Source organism: Thamnophis elegans, chromosome 5 (genome assembly GCF_009769535.1).
Source record: "Thamnophis elegans isolate rThaEle1 chromosome 5, rThaEle1.pri, whole genome shotgun sequence".
Lineage (NCBI taxonomy): Eukaryota > Metazoa > Chordata > Lepidosauria > Squamata > Colubridae > Thamnophis > Thamnophis elegans.
The window spans coordinates 79,589,238-79,613,783 of NC_045545.1; the positions used below are offsets into that span (position 1 = coordinate 79,589,238).

A 24,546-nucleotide genomic window follows, 5' to 3' on the forward strand; every position below is an offset into this window, starting at 1 on the left:
GCCACTTAATGAGAACGAAGGACTCACTGGAGAAGAGCCTAATGGTGGGAAAGATTGAGGGCAAAAGAAAAAGGGGATGACAGAGAATGAAGTGGCTGGATGGAGTCACCAAAGCAGTCAGCGTGAGTTAAATGTACTCCAGAGGATGGTAGAGGACAGGAAGGCCTGGAGGAATGTTGTCCATGAGGTTGCGATGGGTAGGACATGATTTCACAACTAACAACAATAAAAGCCCCATCTTAGGCACAAAGCTAGAGGTGTGACCTTGGACCAGTCACTTTCTCTTAGCCCTGAGAAGGAGACAAGGGCAGAATACTTCTGAAAAGCTTTGCCAAGGAACCTGCAGGAGCTTCTCCAGGCAGTCTCTGAGAATCAAATATGATTGTACTAAAATATATGTGCATGCAGACACAGATACACAGCAGAGATGGCAGGACCAAACTCAATTCGATTTGATTTGCTGTTTTACTGTCTGTTCTGCACTTAGCTGGAACTGCATAATAAAAGTACTGCTATTATGATTCCATAGAAGATGCTTTGGATTCAATTAGAATCTTTCCAACATGTGTTTCTTGAAAACTTCTCAAATGAAGGCAAACATATATGTCCCAGGATAATGTTGCAGGATCTAATCTGGGTCGGTCACCAGGACCAGAGGTTTAGTCTTCTGAACTTTCGGGCTCGTGCTGGAGCCCATCTTTAGGGAACTTCTCTGTGTGCTTTGGGCTGTTCTGTGTGGTGCTTATATGGTGCCTGGTTGTGTGTTTTAATTTGTTGAGAATTTTAATTGTTGAGAAGTTTTAAAACTTCTTCATAGTCTTTCCCATAGAGAATCCCAAAACAATTCAAATTTTAACAATAGTTTAAACTGTAAAAGCAAAGCCATTTAGCAACGGGAGAAAGAAAAGAGATTTGGGGGGTGGGGGTGGAAGAAAGCCAACACTATTATTCATTCAAAGGTGGCTTGGGTGAAAATTCAGGTTTTCAAATGTCCATAGAAATTCTCAGTCATCCAGGTCATGGTTGTCCCAAAGGTGCTTTTTTCAAGAGGCAACTGGACTTTCTGTTTTTCTTTAAAGACATTTCACTTCTCATCCAAGAAGCTTCTCCAGCTCTGACTGGATGGTGGGGATTGGAAGGATTTATATTCATTTGCATACTTTTAGAGAGTCATTGAGGCCACCTAGAACTTTTACTGTATCATCAGGGTCACCTGATTAGTTCAAATGGGTGTGGAGCTTTCTTGGAACTGTTGAAAGGACTGTGTTGCAGATTGGAGATAGATGATGTTGTATCCCTCCCCCTCAGTTGAAAGAGGGCTGTTAACATAGATTGCCTCTTTGACCCCTCTTTCAAACCAGCGGTCCTCTCTGTCCAAAATGTGGACTTTGCTGTCTTCAAAAGTGTGGCCTTTGCCTTTTAAATGCAGATGGGCTGCTGAATAATGTCCTGATGGATTACCGCTCCAAACACGATGGTCAATGCCTGGAATGCCTGGAATGTGTTACCTGACTCAGTGGTTTCATTCCCAAACCCCCATAACTTTAACCTTAAACTGTCTACTGTTGACCTCATCTCATTCCTAAGAAGTTTTGCAAGGAGCATGCATAAGCGCACCAGTGTACCTACCGTCCTGTCCTAATATTCCTTTGTATTGGTATTCATTTCACGTATTCATAATCATGTCTATACTTAGATCTGTTATCTAATTCCTGCTTGACGAACTCAATAAAATAAAAATAAATAAATAAAAGGTTGTGCCATGTGGGATTTCAGCCAGTTCCCCTCCTGAGTAACCCCCGTGTGACATCTTAAGACCCAACAGCTTCCGAAAGCGCAATTCTGGTCCCTGGCCGCTAGGAGGCGCCCTGACTCCGTCCGCGGAAAACCAGGCTCACGGAGGAGCAGCTTCAAAGCCCGGCGCTGCGCTTGCAAAGCTGCGGCAGCGGGAGCGGCGCCGGTTGGCTGCTGGCTGCGCCGCTGCCCCCGGCCCGAGGGAAGGCGCGCGGCTGACATGAGCCAGGCGGCCGCCGAAGGGAGAGCCGCAGCCTCCGGAGGCCGCCCCTCACCGCCCGCCTATTCCTCTTCCTCCGCCTTCCCCGCAATCGACGGCTGGGCGGCGGAGCTGATTGCGGACGCCGCCGAGGACGGAGAGCCGCGGCGGAAGGCGGCAGCGGAGGAGAGGGAGGCCGGCGGGGCTCGGCCGCTCGCTTACTGTCTGTCCCCTGAGACCGGGAAGGAGGTATGGTGGGAGGCTGCTGGGGTGGCCGGGTAGAGCCAAGCATTGCAAGGGGGAAGAGACACCCCTGGGCATCCTTAGGGGTTTATGCATCCCGGGGGTGGGGATGCTTGGGAAGGGGATGCTTGGGGAGGGCGGCTGGGTTCCCACGACCCCCCGAATCCTAGGTTAGCCTACCGCGTTTTAGTTGAGGGTCTTGTCCGAACTTAGCCCCTGTGCCTTATTCCGTGGATTGTGCAAATTCGGGACACTGAGTTCCTTGACTAACACGGGTTAATGGGTCGTATGGACGCAGCTCAGTGCCAGGAAGCAATCTGCAGAGTGGCAGGAAGGCAGCTGAAGGATGTGAAAGGCATCCTTTGCATCCGTGCCACTTTTGTGGGTTTGCCTCGTTATAGGCGTGCCTTCTGCTTTTTCTTTATTTTGTTCAATAGCAGTAGACTTATATACCGCTTCATAGGCCTTTCAGGCCTCTCTAAGCGGTTTACAGAGAGTCAGCATATTGCCCCCAACAATCTGGGTCCTCATTTTACCCACCTCGGAAGGATGGAAGGCTGAGTCAACCCTGAGCCGGTGAGATTTGAACCGCTGACCTGCTGATCTAGCAGTAGCCTGCAGTGCTGCATTTAACCACTGCGCCACCTTGGCTCTTGGCTCTTCAGGGATCAATTTACCTCTGGAAGCAGTTACTCCACAGTGCAGTGAAGCATCCCTATATAATAATATAAATGATCCAATACTTAAAAAAAAACAGTGATTAACCTTGGAGTGAGAACATTACCTGCTGGTTCTTCCTCGATCTTTCACTAGTGTTTTTTGATCCACCGTATCCTTGGAAATCTTTGCGCTGAAATTGCTTGAACACTTTTTTTCCTTAAGCTGTTTTCAATCTTGAGGTCGGTCATCCTGTAGATTCATATTAAGTATCACAAGTTTCTCTTCTGTTTCTGCTACAGTTCAATATTTAAATAAAATGGAGAAAGTCACCAAAGGGAGACAAGGAGAAAGATCCCATCAATATTGTGAGGCCACTGCTTGGTTTGCTTACATTAATTGGGAAATGTAATTTTAAGATGGAATTGACTCATTCCCTGGAGGTTACAACAAGGTTAGGTTATATCTATATTCCACTTAATGTTCAAATGCATTTTAAACTATTGATATTAGTATCTAAAGAATTAAATTATTGAACATCGTTTGCATCTGTGGATTTATTGGGCTGTTAGCAACAACAGGCACAAGAAATAGGCCATTTTTTCCATGTTGCACCTTTCCTACAGAGTTTATATTCTACCCAGTTCCACGTAAGGCATTTAAAACTTTTTTTCAAACTTATTTTTAAAGGCTATTTAGTTTGTTATGCTAAATTTATTTTTAATTGGCTGACTTTCTGAATATCTGGGCTGTGAATATTGTACTATTAACATCCAAAAGTATTTTCAGTTGACTGGATAATGCAAATTGCAAAAAAATGCATTGCTAGCATTCAATAGCAATAGCAATAGCAATAGCAGTAGACTTATATACCGCTTCATAGCGCTTTCAGCCCTCTCTAAGCGGTTTACAGAGAGTCAGCATATTGCCCCCAACAACAATCTGGGTCCTCATTTTACCCACCTCGGAAGGATGGAAGGCTGAGTCAACCCTGAGCCGGTGAGATTTGAACCGCTGAACTGCTGATCTAGCAGTAGCCTGCAGTGCTGCATTTAACCACTGCGCCACCTTGGCTCATTCAATATACATTTTTTAAAGAAAAATTGGAAGAGTGCCATATAAGAGAATAGTGAATTAAAAAACTTAATATCCAAAGAAATGGCCCATTAATAAAATAATGTAGTTGAATTATGTTTCTTACCTCACACACAGACATAGGAATGTCTTCAAGCATTACAGTCTAGTTAAGGATTTTCAGGACACATAGTTTTATTGCAGAATATTGGAAGTGATCTCTTTTGAACAAAGCACAACTTTTTTTTTCTTATGTTGGTGTCTTAATGTCAGTGTTGACTGCCTGGAGAACTCCATGCAATTTTCTTGGCAACATTTTTGGAAGTGACTTGACATTTCCTTTCTTTCTAGGGCTGAGAGAGAGTGGCTGGCTGAAGGTCACCCAGCTGGCTTTGTGCCTAAAATGGTATTAGAGCTCACTGTGTCCTGCTTTCTAGCCTGATGCCTTAACCACTACACCAAACTGGCTGGCTATATTAAGCTTACTGTTGAGTGAATCCAGAAATATTTTGTAAACATTGCAAAGAGGCGAACATGAAAAGCAGTGTAACTTTCAGAGATCTCTCATCAGGAGGGTTGAATAGATTGTTAAGATTTGTATGAATCAGAAGCACAATGCTGAAATTTGATTATTGATTATTTGCTAAATAATTATTGTGTGTGAGCATAGAACAAATATAAGCAAATGTGTGCAAAGTTATGAGTGTATGTAAACACACACACACACACACACACACACACACACACACAGCCTATGAACTCTGGTGCACAGCTGGAAGACCTGAAAAAGCAGGTTAGGCACAGATTGCCATAGAGAAAATCTGTGTGGTCACTAACAGTTGACACCAATTTGATGACAAATAATCCAAGTCAAATGTATATAAGATTTAATTTAATTCAGATTGAATTGCTTTTTTAAAGATCTTTATGAAGTAATACTGTTAATAAAAGGAAAGTGCGTGAGAAAAAATAATAGACATGCATGATTAATGAAATGAAAACAGTATTTTTGCCATACATTTAAGAGTTGTTGTATGTCTCTGTATATAATATATATGAAGGTTATCCAAAACAAATGATGTAAGGAACAATAGAGGCAATTTATACTGTTCAGCGTTTAATACCTGATTTCTGACATTGTTGATATTTTAAAGTAGTTTCCCTTTTATTTCCAAGTGTGGTTTGGGCAAATAAACCCTTGCTCTCCAAACTGTTTAATTTCAATAGGTTAAAATCAGTGGTGGGTTCCTACCGGTTCGGACCGGTTTGGCCAAACCAGTAGTGGTTTGGTGGCCTGGGTCGCTGGACCGGCAGCAATCCAGGCCTGCCATGCTCCTGAACTGCCATAGGGGCCACCATCTTCTTTTTTGCTTCTGCACATGCACAAAACAATTTTTATTGTGCTGTGCATGCGTGCGCTGCATGCATCTCACATGCACATGTGCATGGCACGCCCACGAGCGAACCAGCAGTAGTGACTGCCGGAATCCACCCCTGGTTAAATTGCTATGAAATGTAGGTTCAGCTAAACGAGTGATGGAAGAATCATTTGTTGGATTGAGTTTTAGTCAATCCACTTTAGCCATGAAAGCCAGCTGGGGCCAGTCATTCTCTCTCAGCTCAAACCACCCCACAGGGTTGTTGTTGTGAGGAAAATGGAGGAGCGGTTTTTAGGTATATCTACCAGCCTGAGTTATTTATAAAATAATAAAGGTGGGATACAAAGAATCTAATAAATATATTATTTTTAAGTGGTAAAATAGGTGCCTCATTGGCAGGAATCTCACCTTAAAAATATCCAATTTGGCTCACCTGGTTGCCTCATCCATTTTGGGAAGTATGATGGTTGTCATGCTTCCCAAAGCCCAACGCAATGCTTGGAGTTGCATGCTGCTAGTTAAATCCAAATCTTCTCCAGGCTGACACTACCGTAGTAGATGTGAGCAGTTTGACTTGGGGTGGGAAGGTTGAACTGACCAGAGCAACTGAATGAGGTTATTCAACACTTTGCCTCAGTCTACATTTTGTCTCTGTGACTTAGTTGACAGAGCAGACTTATCATTTGCTACTTCATAAATACTAATTTTCCCAGAATAAATTCAGTGAACTTCAACTGACACCTCTTGAAGAGACTTATTTAGATGTTTAAATGTGTGTGTGTGTTTAGAGTCAAGAAATTATTTCCCTCAAGACTGTTAAGAGAAAGATAAATACCTGAATTAGAGTGTCAGTTTTCTCCTACTTTGTTTCTATAATAGCATCAATACTGTTTTATATGCTCAGATTAGCCCAAGGGAAGAAAATGTCAGGTTTGGTTTTGCTAATCCTTAAGAGTCCATGCTATCTACTCCTGCGTGATGACTGACACTCTTAACTTTTGTCATGTTTGTTTATGTTTGTGGAGTAATGGCTACTAAACTTCCATGCCTCCGTTAATAAAAACAATCTAGCATAATTGCTTTTGAACATGTCTGCTATGCCCCATTCAAAGCAAAATACAAGATGTCATAAGCTTAACTAGCTTGGGTTGGTTTAGACATTCTATAATTAGCTACATGAATTTAGCCACATTTATGTCAAAGTAAGCCATCTTTAAATAGGGTTCTTCTCTAGTAATTGGGTTAAGTGGACATGTTTGTGAGGCTACTTTTAAATACATATTTATATGCGTAGATTTATTGGGCTTGTTTCCTAGGAATGACTTGTTGGTTGTTCAAGATTGTGTCACTTCTCACTTTCCCTTCTAATCTACAATCTAGAGCAGTGGTGTCAAACTGGCAGTATCACATCAACATATGACGTATTGTGACTTTCCTCCCCTTTGTTAAACCAGGGTGGGTGTGGCCAGCACATGACGCATCCAGCCCACGGGGCGTGAGTTTCTGGTAGTTTTCAATGAAGGCAAACCAGATCAGTACTGTTTAACCAAGTGAAAGAAAAGTGAACATGTAAAGCTTTAGGTACAAAGTTTATTTCCTGTTTATTTTATGGATGATGGGTGAACCCAAAATGAATATTTCAATTAGGGATGCAAAATAATTTTGCTGTGGGTTACACTGAATTTGTGGGTTCTGGAGAATTTGTGTGTTCTGCTTCTGCCAGACTTCATAATACCAGCGTGTGTTTTTCAGCAAAAATACGCAGGAAACCTGTATATGAAAAGAAGGTACAGTATATTATGGAAAGTAGTATACAAATAGTATTAAGTAATTAAAAATTACACTGAAGAAATGTGTATAGAAGAAGCCTGTACTAGAAAATTGCCAAAGAACAAAAACAAGGTAAATTATTTTGTCCAAAAATTAATTAGTACTTAAATCAGAGAAAAAAATATTGTTAGGAAATATTGTGAATGTAAGTAACAATGATTTTTTTTGTGGATTTTTACAATGGAGTTCTGCCATATTAACACGAATGGCAAAGTAAATGGAATTTTTAGTGTTCTCCTTAGTTAGAACATCGAACATAAAACATAGAATCGTAGATGTGGAAGGACCTCAGAGCAAAGGTGGGTTGCTCCTGGATCAGCAAACTGGTAGTAGCAGTGGCGGGAGGCTCTGCCCAGGCGCGCAAGCATGAGCAAACCAAATTTGAACCCCACCTCTGTCTCAGAGGTCTTCTAGTCCATCCCCTTGCTCAAGACAGGAGACCTTATATTATCCTGGTCATATGTTTGTCAGTCTTTTTTTGAAAACTTCCAGTGATGGATGTGGTTGAGTAAGATCTAAGTGAGAATAATAATCTCCTGAAGGAGTATGTTCTTAATTCCTTCTTGAACAAAGCAGTCTAATTCTTTTTATCTGTTTATTATCAATGTAACAAACTATTAATAAATATAATCAATAAAACTGCAAACTTAATACATTTGTGCCTGCTACAGTAACTCTTTAATCTGAATTTTTGTCGCACTGGGGATGAGGACAAGTGATACCATGTCAGTTTTGAATTCCAAATTTGCAACTGACCCAAATTACATAATATGGATCATTTGCTTGACAGTGTTCTTAACAATGAGCAATATTTTCTGCTTTTAGTTTTTCTTGTTTGGTGTAAATTAGTTCCTCCAGTGGCACGGCAATAATCATTTTCATTTTAACAGAAGAAAGTGATAATTGAAATCCCTTGGAGTCAAAAAGGAAATCTGTCTTAGGAACACTTAATTCATAACATTTCTGAACATATTTTAGAGTGCTCTTATCTATCAGAAAGGCATTGCCAAATATAGCACTATCTGGAAAGATAATTTTATTTCTGGTTCTACCTGATTTAGGAAAACACTGCAATATTTGTCTTCCCTGAAGTAATCTTTCAATCCGTTTTTCCAACACTGCCATTCAGAAGGCCTACCGCTTCAAATATTAGTAGAGATAATGCCCAAATATGTTTATGTAGTATATTCTGTAAATTTAGCCCACCGTCTATCTGAAATCTCAGTGGGAGTATCAGTTTAAATGTTTTTCAAATAAACAAGATGAATTATTGAAAATACTCTGCTCCAGTCTTTATGTATGTCCTTGTTTATGTTTTGAACCAATACAGAAATATCAAAAGAAAATTCTTGACTAATAATAGATATTCAGCTATATCATAGATTTGTCTCAATCCTTCAGAGACTCATAATTCAAATTCTAAAAGTAGTTTATTTAAATGTCACAGACTTTTGCAAGGCTGTAATTGACAAGAACTTAAGGCATATGTTTATGCCATTTGTTATCATGTTCGTTTTCTATACATTGTGTGCGGTATAAGCACAACATAATAGTTTGGCGATTGCAGAGCTACCAACAGGCAATGGGTGTGGGTGAACAATTGTCATATGTAAAGTGCACCTAAACATCCTGCCTGCTTGTGGAAAGGTCACCAGAGGAAATAAGGAGAATATGATGTAATGTTTATGTAAGGCCTGTTCCTTGAAATATTAGAAGAACTGATTTCAAGTGATAGTCTGTGACCTAAAAAGTGAAATAGAGCCAAGGTGGCGCAGTGGTTAAATGCAGCACTGCAGGCTACTGCTAGATCAGCAGGTCAGCGGTTCAAATCTCACCGGCTCAGGGTTGACTCAGCCTTCCATCCTTCCGAGGTGGGTAAAATGAGGACCCAGATTGTTGGGGGCAATATGCTGACTCTCTGTAAACCGCTTAGAGAGGCCTGAAAGGCCTATGAAGCGGTATATAAGTCTACTGCTATTGCTATTGCTATTGCTAAATATAATACTGATAATAGGGATTATTTAAGGCTTTTAAAGGTGCCGTTGAACTTTACAGAAATTCAGATTGGATAGCTAGCTAGCTAGCTAGATGATAGATAGATAGATAGATAGATAGATAGATAGATAGATGATAGATAGATAGATGATAGATAGATAGACAGACAGACAGACGTGTGTGTGTGTGTGTGTGTGTGTGTGTGTGTGTAAAAAAGAATACTAAAATACAGAAGAAAGCAAAAATAATATTTAATTTTGTAATCATAACTTTTAATAGAGTAGAAATACTATAATAGAGGTATTCCTTGACTTACTTTATGGTGATTAGCAACTGTTTAAAGTTATGAAGGAGGAAAAAAATTTAACATTCCGACAGCCAACCTACCACCCTGCAGCCATCCCAAAGTCACATTGTATTTTGAGGATGCTAGGCAACCAGCCCATATTTATGGCTGTTTGCAATGTCCCACTGTCCCATAACCATTATATATGATTTTTTGGGGCATGTATTTCTAGTTTCTGCAGACAATGGGTTCACTTGACGACCATGGCATTTGTTTAAGCAGATTCCCTTAAGGATTGCTGCAAAAAGATACCATAAAATCAGGTCAGTCAGAGGATGACCTATTTAATGACTGGCACCTCTTACGGCCGCAATGCCAACCTTGCTTCCGGTCATAATTCAAGGATTACCTGTAGTGATAAAGTAGGGGAAGAAAACAGTTTTAGAACAAATAGTGATGCTGGCATAGGAATCAGGAATTCGTCATGAGTTTTTCCACTCATAATTCTAACCAAGATTTTCTAAAACATGGTTTGTTGGATAAATGATAGTGATCTGGCTTGTACATAAGCCATAATGGATGATACCATACATGGTGTTAAGCTGAAAATACACAAACTGCTTTAAAGGCACTGTTTGCTTTAAAAAAAGATAACACTTGATGGAGTACCTAGTTATATTAGGAGTATCTATTTTAATTCAGTTCATATACCTAGTATTTTCACCTTTTAATAATGCTTCAACATTCATTTTGAATAATCTTTCTTAACCTGATCCAAAATTGAAAGGCACCAGGTTGCAGAAGATCACCATAAGATAATAGATTCTATTACATTTCAAGCAGAATTCTCGCCATCAGATTTAAAGAAAATGTTTCTGTTCTATAAACATTCCAAATTTATGCTGGGCCAAAAGAAAGAAGTAGTTTTAAATTTGCAGCAGTTAGCTTTTTCTGTCACTTGCCTTTCCAAAACATGAAGTAATTGGAAAATTATGTGATTTTACTGTAGATTATGTTACATGTTTCTTTCAAATGGTATTATGAGAGAAAGGACAATTGTTAAAAATTTAACCGTGTATTATTTCAGATTCGCTCAAAGACCATTTTACACATATTCCAATAATCGCTTTAAATTAGGGAACTTGTTTCAAACAGATTCTTAGATGGTGAACTCCATCACCTTAGATGGGTTTTCACGCAAAAAAAATGCTTTCTGCAAAGAATGGGTTGCTCTGATATTGGGAAGGATTCAAGCAAGAAAATTTTGCATGCTTGTCATCGAGAAAAGAACATGGAGAATCAAGTTTGTCAAGCATGGAATTTTTTTTAAAAAAAAATGTGTTCTGTATGTAGGTTCACATAATTTAATCTGAAATAGAAAAATTGTGTTCAACTGTCAGAATTTAATTTTGTTAAATAAATCAAAAGTCATTCAATTTTGGGATACAGAGGATGTTCTCACTTTGCAGGGGCAGTAATTTTTAAATTATCTCTTTATTTCCAGATGAAAGAAGTAGAAGAATGCATAGAAGAGATGTTAATAAGGCTGGATGAGTTCTGTGGTATGACTGATATGGTATGTTTAGCTTCTGAAGACCTTGGAGAATCTAAATGCTTCCTCTTATGTTATCCCCTCTGGAGGCCATCTTGAGAGTGATTTAGAAACAGCAGCTCAGCTGCAGTGAGCTGTGTGGGAAGAGGGAGCTACAGGACTTTCTCTCTTCTCTCTCACACACTCCAGCAAGCGCGCACACTCACATACACATGCTCACATTCTTCCTGAGGCAGCCATCTTGATAACAACCTTCTCTGAAATGGTTTTTATTACTGAGAACAGTGGTGGTTAAGCCACAAGGTGGCACCATGGTGCACAAATACTTACGGGCCTAGACAAGTGCTCTTGTAAATTTTATGTGCACCAATCTTACCTGCATGCATAGACACAATAAGAGGCTCTGCTCACAGTTGTCTCCTTGAATACCATATGAAAGATTCCCTGGGTTAGTTCTAGAGAGAAATTTTGCGCACACTGCCCAAGATTTCCCCTCTATGTTTCAGTGGAGAAGATAACCTAATGCCAATCATGTTGATAGGTGTCCAAAGGTCATCTTGGAAAGTGACTGTGGACTTTTTACTTGAGGACCCCAAAAAAAAAAAAAATTCCCAAGAGGCCCAGTGATCTTGTTTCATGAAAATTGAGCACAGTAGTTTGCAACTGGTGATTTTAAATACAGTCCTGTTCGTATCATCCGTGCAAATATCGCATAACTTCTTTAATCAGTGCTTTGGATTGCAATGATTTGTGGGCCTCTTTTTTTAATCATTGCATTCTAATTCATGATAAATAAAGTGTGACCCACATCAGCTTAGTTTAGAAAACAATGCTTAAAAGGCTTTCCAAAGAGCATTACATATTTATTAAGCACGTAGTGCATCGACAAATGGTAACTTGCCTTTCCTAAGTATATATAAATTGTTTTCATAGGTATTCAGATTCTGCTATTTCAGATTTCTCTGCTCCAGTTGTAACCAACAAAATATTTAAGGCTACTTTCCTAGGAATTATCTCTTATCGATTTCAAGATCATATGTTTCTGCATTGATAATGGTAGAATTATGTCTGTTAGTGTCTCACCTTGTAACTTTGTTCTCATTGTTTTCTTTGCTGTCTCTTGTATCCAAGGAGCAGGCAATTATTTTTATTATGTTTTTATTGGTTTAAAAATTTTACAGTCTGCAGTTCAATATATTGCAGTACATTACAATAATGGTTAAACACAACAAGAGCATGAAATACAACAACAACAACAAAAGAAGTACTAAAAGCTTAGAACTCAAAAATAATATGATTTCCTGATGAGTCTTCCTCTGCACAGATAATGTATTTGAGACTTTACTTATATTATATTACGTTTTTTGAATAAGATACATTTTGTTCTAATGAGATGTTTTGACTAGTTAACAATCCAAAATCACTTAGATAGATTCAATAAATATTCAGATTTCCAAGAACACTTTTTATCTAGCCTCTTATAGAAAAAGAGAACCAACTAACTTCATTTGATCCTCATTAATTGAAAGACTTAGACAATAAAATAAAGCCAGGGAGAGCTTTGAAGAGGGTAACAAACAATGTTGATGGATCAAACTTGAAAGAAGCAGGGGTTAATAAATTCAAACCAAAGTATAATTCAATGGCAGGAGATGCTCATGGGAAAACTCCCCCAACATGTAATGTTATAAACATAATTTCAAACAATTCCAATGGTGGAAAGTACAAGGTATCAGAAGAAGCCACTGAGTCTACAATACAGGAAAAAAATAGCAACATAACAAAACATGGTTTAATATGCTATTACATTAGCATAGTAGTTGTTACTTTATCCTACCTTTTTAATTCGGGGGGTAAATTCAAGGAAGCAAATACTACTACTGCCTCTTATTCTTCCCACTAAACTATTTCTTGTGGTAATTTCTTGTTTATTATTTATTACATTTCTACACCACCCATTTCACCTAAGTGGATTCTGGGTAGTTTGCAAAGGAATTACAGAAGAATTGAGTTTGGAAATAATCTATTGGCTGCTACATTTTCTTTTATGAAATATTGTGCAATTTTCCACAAGACACTACAGTGGGTCCACATATTTTATGTGGTTTGGTCTTTAATGTGGCACCAAGGGGATTTCTGCAAGGACTTACCTGTGGTTTTTTTTTAAGGATTCTATTTCAGCAAAGGCGTGCATAAAAAAAGAAACGTATTTGCTACACATTTCTTTCCTTATAAAGTGCATAAAGATTTCTTTAGGAAAGGAAAAACTAAGCATAAGTTAATGTGGAATGAAAATTTCCAGGAAAAGCCAGGGCTGTAGGCTGGATTGAGATATTGATTTAACATTCTGAGAGAAGATCGTGGCAAACTATTGATCTATTGTTGACCAAAACCCAATATTGAGATGACTATGAAGTCACCAGAAATCGGGCTTTATCTTAAAGATGCTGGAGCTTTTATGGTAAGACAATGTAGACTGTGGATTGAAAGGACAGCAGCTTCAGAAAACTTCACATTTTTGTTACATGCACTTGTGTTTACCTTGTTTAGCATGTTTACAACAATCAGCTTTTTCTATTGATTCTCCTGTACCCAGTTATGTTTGTTGTGTTGATTTTACTTGACAGTTTCTGATGGTATGTTTCCAAAACATACTAATTATTATTTGTTCAATGTACGTACATGTTCTCTGACCCCCCCAAAAGGGGGCATTACTTTCCTGAACCAATTTTGTGTTTGTTTTATTGTCAAAGAAGAAGGGCTGCTCCTATAATACTGTAGGGTTTCCCTTCATCCTTCTACAGGTGATAAATATATTTCCTTTCTTTTCCTTTCCTCTCCCCCCTTTTTTCCCTTTCCATTTTCCCCCTTTCTTTTCCCTTCCCTTCCCCAGTCTACCCTACCTTACCCTACCCTCTCATTTGTCTCAAATGATGAACAGGAGGGTTAGATTAGAAGACCAACAAAGTCCCTTTCAACCCTATTACTCTATGTTCTATGAGACCCTATTGCTGCTATTCTGCGTTGTCTTCTAAAGAACTGGAGCCACCTGGGCTCTGCCAGTGTCTCTCAAAATTGTGCGTACAATAATGTAGCATTATATTGCTCAGCTGACAATGCTGTAGGTATCCTAACTCTGCCTAGTGCTCGATTTAATGCAAGTCTGGAAAAGCAAAACAGTAAATAATGGGTACAACTCTACCCACCACTCACTCCCAAACAGAACAGAGCAACCTGGAAGCTAACCTGTGTTCTCCTGAAAAATAAGGGGGGGGGGGGGAAAGAAAAATCAAAAATAGAAGCATTCCTTCTAAACATCCTTTGTGATTTCAATCTGGGTTTGTTGTTTTTAGCTTTCTTCAACTAAAATAACAACAGAGCAGAGTGTAGAGGAAGAGCACAGAAAGGAATCTAACAGAGGAGATGCAGCCAGAATCCTGGAGCCAGGCCCATGCAAGTCCTCCTCCAGTTGTACAGTTGTAGGGTGCATTGTCAGCTAATTAGTGATAGGCAGAAGAGGGTGGATAGCAAAGCCAGAATAGATATAGAAGAATTGTTTTTTCTTGTAAGATGCTGCATACAAAAAATCAGAACAGCGCCTCTGGCAGTGAATCAGCAGATGTAATGGAAGCATGCTAAGAATCAACTTTGGGCGGAGAAATGTATGTATTCTTGCAACCTTAAGCTAAAATACAAAACATTATGTGGCTTATGTAGAATGGAGTCCTAGTAGCTAGTAAAGGCACAAGCTGTCAGTGTAGCATAATTGAGGGTGAACTATGGAACATATAATTCCTAGGAAGGAGTCTACTGGTATCTATACTGAATTTTTTAAAGGAAACTGTTTGGCACCATATAATACATAAAATGGTATCACTTGCATTTTTACAGTATACTAAATATCTTTTTGTATTTGTTGCCAATGCTTTGTGATACTGATTTTTTTTTCTTCATGCAGATTAGGAGTGATACATCCATTCTCTTGGAAGAGATGATTCCACTTATTAAGGCCAAGGTTTCAGAAATGAACAATGTCTACACAAAAGTGGATAAACTAGAGGTTTGTTGCTTACATTATGCAAAGTTGGAACAGAAGTCTATGCTTTCAAGTAGGTTCTGTTCTGTTGAAGTATTTAAAAAGATAGTTACCATTAAGGATCATCACACTGTTATCAGAAAACAGGTGGGAAAAAAGTGATGGATAGATTTTTTTTTAATTAGAATTCACTAAAAGCAAATGTAAATAATGTGACATATACCAATACCAATTTTGGATAAGTTACACTGTGAACCACATTACACAACAAAACACAGACATGGAAAGAAATTGTGTATGAATTAAAAAAAGGAAATATGGCTAACTCAGGTTTCAGTATTTAATATATCTCTTTGTAGTTTTCTACCCTTGTAACCAGTTTTCTAACTCTTGTAACCGCCACATCTTACTGCTACCTTGTGCCTTTTAATATACTCACATCTTCCTTTTTGAGGATCCCAGCTCAATTCAATGGGACTTTCTAAGTGTCCCATTTTCTATCAGGCACTCACTATTCACATGTTTGTTTCACTGTATAATTCAGTCCTGATTTATTGTCCCAAAGTTGCTTTTTCAAGAGGCAACTGACTTATTGGTTTTCTTTGAAAATGTTTTGCTTCTCATTCTGCTTCTTGGATAAGAAGTGAAACATCTTCAAAGAAAAAACAGAAAGTCTAGTTGTTTCTTGGAAAAGCACCCTTGGGACAATCATGACCTGGATGAATGAGCATCTCCATAGATATTCCTCATTTATTCTTTCTATAGGTTCAAGACACATCGATGTATTTGTATTTGTATTTAAGTTTATTTATATGCCGCCCTTTTCCCTGGGGGGACTCAGGGCAGCTTACAACTTAAAAAGGGGGGGGGGAAACAAACTTTTAACATATAGAACAATACATCATTAAAACACAACATTCATACCATTCGGGCGGGTTGCAATCTTTAGCCCCAGGCCTGACAGGAAAGCCAATTTTTAAGGGCTGTGCGGAAGGTCTGGAGGGTGGTATGTATGAATTTCCCTTGGAACTCTTTCACTTAAGTACTAATATAATATTTGTTTCTATTCTATTCTTAGAGAGTCACTGTAATTCCCATACAAGTAGTCCTTGACTTACGACCACAACGGAGCCCAAATCTCTGTTATTGAGACATTTGTTAAATGAGTTTTGCTCCATTTTACAGCTTTTCTTGCCACAATTGTTAAGTGAATCTACTGCAATTGATAAGTTAGTATCCCAGTTGTTAAGTGAATCTGGCTTCCGCATTGATTTTGCTTGTGAGAAGGTCGCAAAAGGTAATCAAGTGACCTTGGAACATAGCAATGGTCATAGATATGAACCAATTGCTAAGCATCTGAATTTTGATCACATGACCATGAGGATGCTATAAAGGTCATAAGTGTGAAAAAACAGTCATAAGATACATTTTTCAGTTATGTTGTAACTTTGGTCACAAACTAATTATAGCTGAATTGTAAAGCCATGTTGCAAATTTTATATATGCTGGCAATATAACTTTTCACTATTATTTTACATTTTGTTTTCAAATAGAAGGAAATATTGATAAATTTTATTTTAAAATACTTTAAAAATTACTCTCCTCACTTTCTCTGTTATATGTATCCAATATACTAAGTGAATCTGTTTAGACCTGAAAGTTATTAGTTGGTAACCAAGGAAAATGACTCAAAGTCTATCCTTCATAAATGTGGATTTCTCTCTTTTTAAAAAAAATATATATTTAAGATATAACTACTGTACCTTGGGAAAATGGGAATAATACAAACTATAGTTGACAACATTCCTATTCCTTTTTTTAAAGTTGCCAACAGCAAACAAGAGAGATCAATATTGCTTCAGTCCATTTAGTATGTCAGACATAATTTCAATATGTCCATTGATTTCTCTCTCTCTCTCACACACACACACACACACACACACACAAACACACAAATATTCCAGTTGCTGAAAAATAACTTTGGAAAATGTTTTCAAAAATTAAGATATCAAACCAATTCTTTTGATGACTTAATCTCTCTCTCTGTCTCTTAGGCATTTGTGAAAATGGCCGGCCATCATGTTTCTTTCCTAGAAGAACAAATTCTCCAAGCAGAGAAGATCCATGCTGGATGTCCTCCTTCTATTCAAAAGCTGCTTGGGCCACTAGTTTTCCCTTTATTTAAAAAAGTAAGTAGGAAAAATTTTCAGACATGAGAAAAAGCCGCTTTGAACAATACTTCCTCTGCCATTTTTCAGCTATAGACAATTATTTTCTTTTGGGGGAGGGACATTTCACAGATTATTCAAAACTTCAAAATTTCTGAGCCTCAAAATACCCTGCCATGAAAACCTCTGACAGTTTCTTTGAACAAGTTCAGTTCAGTTACATATGCAGTAAAGAAAAAGCATCTGATCTATTCCTTAAATCACCATTCCGATTTAAGTTCATAGCAGTTCTGAAGCAGGTTCTTGGATTATCCTGATCGTTTTCAACATGGAGAACAAAATTGCTTGAAAGGTTTGAAATTCACTGTCTGAATTTGGGTATTGATTTATTGGATCAGTGGTGGGTTCCTACTGGTTTGGCCCAGTTTGGGCGAACCGGTAATGGTTTGACGGCCTGGGTCACTGGAACCAGCAGCAAGCTAGGCCTTCCATGCCCCCCGAACCGGTTCTCCTGGCAGCGCCATAGGCGGCACTATGCACTCACAAGCAAACCGGCAGTAGCGGCTACCAGAACCCACTCCTGTGTTGGATGTATATCCTGGCCTTCCTCTAGGAGCATAAGACAGCATAAATACTGTAGTGCTCCTTCATTTATTTCAGCAGAACAAGGCTATGGTATGTGAACAACTGTCTGGCTCTCCCAGAGAACCTCCATGTCTGATGGTGAACTTGAATCCTGGTCCTAATTCAGCACTTTTTTCCATTACACTATATATACTGTATATCACCCTACTCCTATCCTATTTGACTGGGCAAATATTCTCAGTGAGCAAGGAGACAGGCAGTGAAGAGGGGACCCTGTGTATTGTTTGTTATGTAAATTATTTGACTTCTATCTTTTAGACAAAGTCTTCAAATGAGAAAAAAACATTAAAAACTTAATCGATTACTCAGTATCCCAAAATCTGTCAAATAAACAATGCAGTGGACAACTGCAAAAACTCTTAGTATTAGAAGGACTGGAGAAAAAAGATGTGTCAGTGGTTCTCAACCTGTGGTCTGTGCACCCATAGGAGGGGGGAGCATGTAATGTCATCGTAGTGCCCATGAAGGCTTGAAGAAATGTTAAGAAATGTTAAATCTTAAGCCTTGGGGGTCCGGAGTTATGGTCCATGGCCACAAAAAGGGGTCCATGGGGAAGAAAAAGGTTGAGTACCACTGGGATATATGCTTTCCTGGCTCCCAAAAGAAAGGAAATGAGCCGAGGTGGCGCAGTGGTTAGAGTGCAGTACTGCAGGCTACTTCAGCTGACTGCTAGCTGCAGTTTGGCAGTTCAAATCTCACTAGGCTCAAGGTTGACTCAGCCTTCCATCCTTCCGAGGTGGGTAGAATGAGGACCCAGATTATTGCCGGCAATATGCTGACTCTGTAAATCACTTAGAGAGGACTGTAAAAGCACTGTGAAGCGATATATAAGTCTAAGTGCTATTGCTATAACTAAATGCATGAAGTGAATATATCTAGAGGTTAGTTCCATATTTGGGATGCCTTATAGAAGAGGCTTTATCTCTGGCAGGCATCTGTTTTGTATCTGAAATACTGTGAAGAGCCTCCTTAGATTTTGCTTATCAGCAGATTTGTATGAAGAAGTTGAATCTTTATATCCTGCAACTCAAACTCTTTAGCATTTTAAAGTTCAAAACCAACCCTTTGGCTTGTCATTCAGAAATAAACCAGCTACTAATGGAAATCTTTTAGCACTGGATTAATATGTTCTCAACAGTCATTTTTGCATAATACTTTTTTAGAGAAAAATCTCAGATACAATGAATTGTAATGATCTGGTTTGAATTTTACCAGGATATAGATATCTGTTGCTGGATTAGATTTGTGATTGGATATGTTTCTGTTTCATTGCTTCAATAAGTAAATTTGATTTGCTTGCCTTTTTAAAACAAATGGAGCTTCTTGGTGTAGAATAGCTTGAATATAAATCTCTTGTAGAAATTATACATGAAAGGTATTTTCCCACAATTGTAGCAATTTTTAAAGGCATGAATGGATGCGTTTTTTTTCCTATTTGAATTTTAAAACATATTGTCTGACAAGCAAAACGTTTTAGAATTAAAACGCTAGAAATTAAAATGTTCTGGTATGCTATTCTTGTAATGTCACTGTTGATAGATGAACATTTAAAAGGGTCTTGAAGTTTTAGTTTTATTATATGATTTATATTCAAACAAAAATTTCATATATTTTGAGAACAATACCTAACAATAGAAGTTAAAAATAAAGTTGCGTCTAGAAAATAAAAATAAAATCTATGTCCTAGGCCACAAAGTTGTCCCATGGGCCATCCCAGAGACAGCAAGGGACCATCCCTGCTGTCCTGAGCCCGGCCACGCCCACCTAGTCGGCTGCAATGAGCAGGCCACACTCACCCAATCCCCCAGGGCAAACAAAATCCTGACGTGGCCCACGACGGGATCGAGTTTGACTCCCCTTTTGTAATGCAAAATTTACTTAACAACAGTCTTGCTTAGCAACATAAATTGTAGGCTCAGTTGTGTTCACAAGTCAAGGACTACCTGTATTCAGATATCCCAAAATATTTTAGCCTGCCTGTTTTTGACTACTTTTTCAATTGTATATTCTCACCATTTTTTTATTACTGGTTATTGATAATTTTTACCGATGTTCCAGTGAATCACTTTGGTAAATGTATTATGTTGCTGTTTTAATCATTTTGTGTGATCTTCCTGCACACGCTAAAATATGATCAACTTTTGATTGATAATTTTTATTTAACTATTTATTTCCCATTATTTTATTATTATTGTCATCGCTAATGCGGTTTAAATCAGTGTAAAAAATATTTTTGGGGGTGGGGAGAATTGGCAAGGAATGAGATCCCTTCCTAAATATATTGGAACAGACTTGGGTGGATTATAAAACTTTACTTCAGCCCTGTGTCCTGATCTGGTTTGTGAGCCTCTGAGTTTCACTTTCCTGTCCGCCCCCCCTCCTCCTCCTTCAAGCGAGACTCTGTTTGGGCCTCTGTTAATCTCTTTCTTCATTTTTGTGGTTGAGTGAAACAGCTACTTTAGGCCAAATTGGATTATTCATGCTTTTGGATACCATTTTTAAAATGGTATACGCTGCCTTCCGGGAAAAAGAAGCAGGACTCTGTTAATTTTTTTAAATGTCACAACTTAACTATTTTTTTAGTCGGGGGGAATTTTGAGGGGATAAATATGTGAATGGGAAAGTATGTGTGTGGGTATAAAGGAAGGAAGAAAGTTACAAAAGAATGAAAACAAGATAAATGAGCATGAAAAGATATAAACAAAAATAATCTCTAAGTAAGTGTTTATCATGTTGGTCTGTTCCTGGAGATGGAGTTTGAGATATATTTTTAAAAAGTAATTATACAATAAAAAGCAAGAAAGCACTGAGAAGCTTTTGGAATTATTTAAATGTTGAAATAGCTTTTTTCAGTGAGTGAATCTCAAAATCTGCCTTGGAATATTGCAGAATGTAAGGTTTCTTAAAATTGCCAAGGTTGGGAAATATTGGGGTGATTGTAACGTTGCATTATGTTCTAAGAAGGACATCACCAGTTAGGATAAATTATAGAGGAGAAAGGATCGTGTTGATAAATGCAAAATCCTAGCAGGGTATAAAGGAATACCTGCAGTGGTGGGTTTCAAAATTTTTTAGAACCTATTCTGTAGGTGTGGTCTGTTTTGTGGGAGTGGTTTGGTGGTTATGTGACCGTGTGGGAGTGGCTTGGTGATCATGTGACTGGGTGGGAGTGGCTTGGTGATCATGTGACGGTGGGAGTGGCTTGGCAGTTATGTGACCGGGTGGGAGTAGCTTGACAGTCATGTGACTGGGTGGAAGTGGCTAACTCGATGTGACTGAATTCTTTGCTGCAAAGAATGACCTACAAAAAGAAGATATAAAAAAGGAAATTTATTATTTTGTGCACTTACTACTTAAATAAGAATAAAATAAGTACAAAAAACAAAAAAACAGCTACTTACAGAGGAAATATAGCTGTCCTTGCCAGTCTTCAACATTACTGACCACCTTACACATACACTTCCAGCCCCTCTGCCTCTTCCCTCTTCCTGGATTCACTCGAAGTTTTTAAGACTCACAGCCTGTGCACAGCACACACACTTCCAGCCCCTCTGCCTCTTCCCTCTTCCTGGATTCACTCAGACATTTTTAAACTGGCAGCCTGTGCATATGCACACACTTCCAGACCCTCTGCCTCTTCCCTCTTCCTGGATTCACTCAGACATTTTTAAAACTCACAGCCTGTGCACCCACTTAAAACCCACAGCCTGTGCACAGCACACATTTCCAGCCCCTCTGCCTCTTTTCTCTTCCTGGATTCACTCGAAGTTTTAAAAACTCACAGCGTGTGCACAGGACACGCGCTTCAAGCGCCTCTGCCTCTTCCCCCTTCTTGGATTCACTCAGACATTTTTAAAACTGACAGCCTGTGCACAACACACAGACTTCCAGCCCTTCTGCCTCTTCTCTCTTCCTGGATTCACTAAGACATTTTTTAAAACCCACAGCCTGTTGTACATGCACACACTCTTCTAACAGCTCCTCTGCCTCTTCCCTCTTCCCCAACATCCTCCCCCCCCTACCCCAACCACTCACCAGTTCTTTCTTCTTCTGGTTCTTCTTCTGAGAACTTTTCGGCAGCATGGTGAGGATGGGCGGGGCAAATGAAAGAGCAAATGAGGGGAGGGAGCGTTCCAGTACGGGGCTTCCTGACCAGCGGGTACGGGAAGGCACGCTAAATTTCACCATCCAGTATAGCCGTACCAGGCCGTATTGGTTGAAACCCACCCCTGAATACGTGGCACACTGATCAGCCAGCAGGGTAGCAGCAATGCTGGAGTTTGGAGGCAATTGGGGGACAGTTTTTCAGGCTGAAGATAGCAATGAATTTATTATTTTTGAAAATGACTAGCCATATGTTGTACAGATATGATTTAGAGGTGCTAGAAAATATACAGTAGGCTGAGCCTGTCTTTAGCTCAGTTTGTTGTTACCCATTTCTGTAACATTCTTATTTTTATTTATTTTATTTATTAAATTTATATGCCACCATCTTGCTTTCCAACGCAACTCCGGAGGTTTACAATGCAATAGAAATATAAATACAAGCCCAATTTATAAATATTACAAATTTAAATTTTAACATTAAATTATAAACTTTAAAAGAGTTAAATGCAAACTGAAAACCAAGGGGTCCTTGGTGCTCTCTGAGGTTGGTGTTTTTCTTGCAGATAGTTTATTACCAAATCAGGTAACATCGTCGGCACAGAAGATGTTACCTAGTTCGGTAATGAAATGTCTGTAAGAAAACAACCAACTTCAGAGACTACCAAGAACCCCACAATTCAACCCTGAGCTACAACTATTCTCTCAGTGAAAACCAGGGTCTCGAGTGGTATGGAGATACCTTCATGAGTGCTCCAAGCTAACCGACAGAGCCAGCTTTTAAGACTGTTCCGGAAGGATGGGGGCAGATTTCACCTCTAGAAGCAAACTGTTCCAAAGGATGGGGGCTATGGCAAAAAAAGGCTGTTTTCCTAGATGCTTCCAGCTGAAATTCCATAGTAGGTCCCTTCTTTCAGAACCAGTGGGGCAGGCCAATCCATTTGGCCAAGATGGGTCTTCAGATATTCTTGATATCCTATGTCATAAAGGGCTTTGAAGGCAATAACTACCATATTTTTCAGAGTATAAGACCACCAAGACTTTGAAGAGGCAAATGAAAAAAAAAGTTTTTGCACTCTGCAGACTTCCCCAAAATGGCCCAGTTTTTGCGAAAATGGGCCTGTCTTTTGTCAAAAAAGGGCATGCATAGCCTTTAGGAGGCTTGTAGGGTGCTCCTTGGGGGGGGGGGAGGAATGAATGAGCAAAAAAATGGCCTGGGTTTTTTTGTGTGTGTGTGAAAATGGGCAGTTTTTTGACAAAAAAAGGCCATGCACAGCCTTTAGGAGGCTTATAGGGTGCTCCTGGGGGTTGTGGGGGCAAAAGCGAGCAAAAAAACAAACCATTTTTGCTCATTTTTGCCCTCCCCGGCCCCCAGGAGCACTCTGGAAGCTTCCTAAAGGCTATGCATGGCAATTTTTGCAAAGGGGGCAGGATTTCGGAGGCCAAAAATGCTGTATTCAGTGTATAAGACACACCCAGATTTTCACTCTCTTTTTTGAGGAAAAAAGTTGCATCTTATACTTTGAAAAATATGGTAAGACCTTGAACTGGACCCTGAAGCAGACTATGGCAAATGATGACTGAGAAGAATAGCAAGAGTGGAAGGAAGTGAAGACTTAACAAAAGTTTTCTTGAAGAGGGTGAAAACCTTCCTTGTTCAGTTCTCCCTCTTCACCTCCCCCCTCCCTTTTAGGTACCTGGGAGTTTTTGTTAGGTTTTTGCATTGTTAAGTGAATTATTCTGATTTATGCTTCCAGAGCTAATCCACAAATCTGGGTACATTTGTTTTGTTTTTCTTTTTTGCATTTTGCAATACAAGCCTTAGCTAAAAAAAAAAAAGTATGAGGGAAGCTAGCCTGGAAACAAAAACTATGGTTTCAGGTAACAGCCCTGTTTAATGTTAAAGGCATACAAAATGTGTAGTTTGTCTGTTACAAAGGTCAAACTTTCTGGTATGTTTCTTGTTTGAAGGAGATTCATTGCGAAGTGTTTACGTAGGAATGCCTGTGCATTTGACAAGGACTAAAGCAAGCTAATCTATCTGTTCCCACAACAGGCCAAGCTCAGGATAGGCCTCCCGCAAAGCCAAAACACCAAATAATTAATGTTATTTTTGTCTTTCCTGGCAATTCTGCTTGAAACGGCTTCTTGGAACAATGCCAGAGGTGCTGAAATAAGTTAGAGAACCAAAACTCTAAGAGAATTATGTGGTAATTTGGAAAAATAATATGACAACTCTGTTCCCTTCCTCTTTCCCCACCCTCCGCCTTCACTTAGCCTTGCGGAAACCTTGACTGCAGTTGGAAAATTATCACTGTTATTTTGTACAAAATGTGTGCAGGCTACAAGATTCAGAATATGGGTTATAGTTGACATTTTGGCTCTATACAGGAGTGTCTATAAGAGGCTAAGACGCTGAGCTTGTCGATCAGAAAGGTCGGCAGTTCAGCGGTTCGAATCCCTAGCACCGTGTAACAAAGTGAGCTCTCGTTACTTGTCCCAGCTTCTGCCAACCTAGCAGTTTGAAAGCATATAAAAATGCAAGTAGAAAAATAGGGACCACCTTTGGTGGGAAGGTAACAGC

The 24,546-nt window shown here is 39.1% G+C and overlaps 1 protein-coding gene across 1 annotated transcript in view; it reads left to right on the plus strand.

Moving 5' to 3' along the window:
* The first annotated feature begins 1,963 nt into the window (after positions 1-1,963).
* BCAS4 (breast carcinoma amplified sequence 4) overlaps positions 1,964-24,546 on the plus strand; it is a 39,596-nt gene continuing 17,013 nt past the window's right edge. The window contains exons 1-4 of the mRNA XM_032217778.1: positions 1,964-2,242; positions 10,962-11,033; positions 14,968-15,069; positions 17,100-17,234. Coding sequence (XP_032073669.1) covers positions 2,015-2,242; positions 10,962-11,033; positions 14,968-15,069; positions 17,100-17,234 — 537 coding nt within the window. The 5' untranslated portion in view covers positions 1,964-2,014. The remainder of the gene's footprint in view (positions 2,243-10,961; positions 11,034-14,967; positions 15,070-17,099; positions 17,235-24,546) is intronic.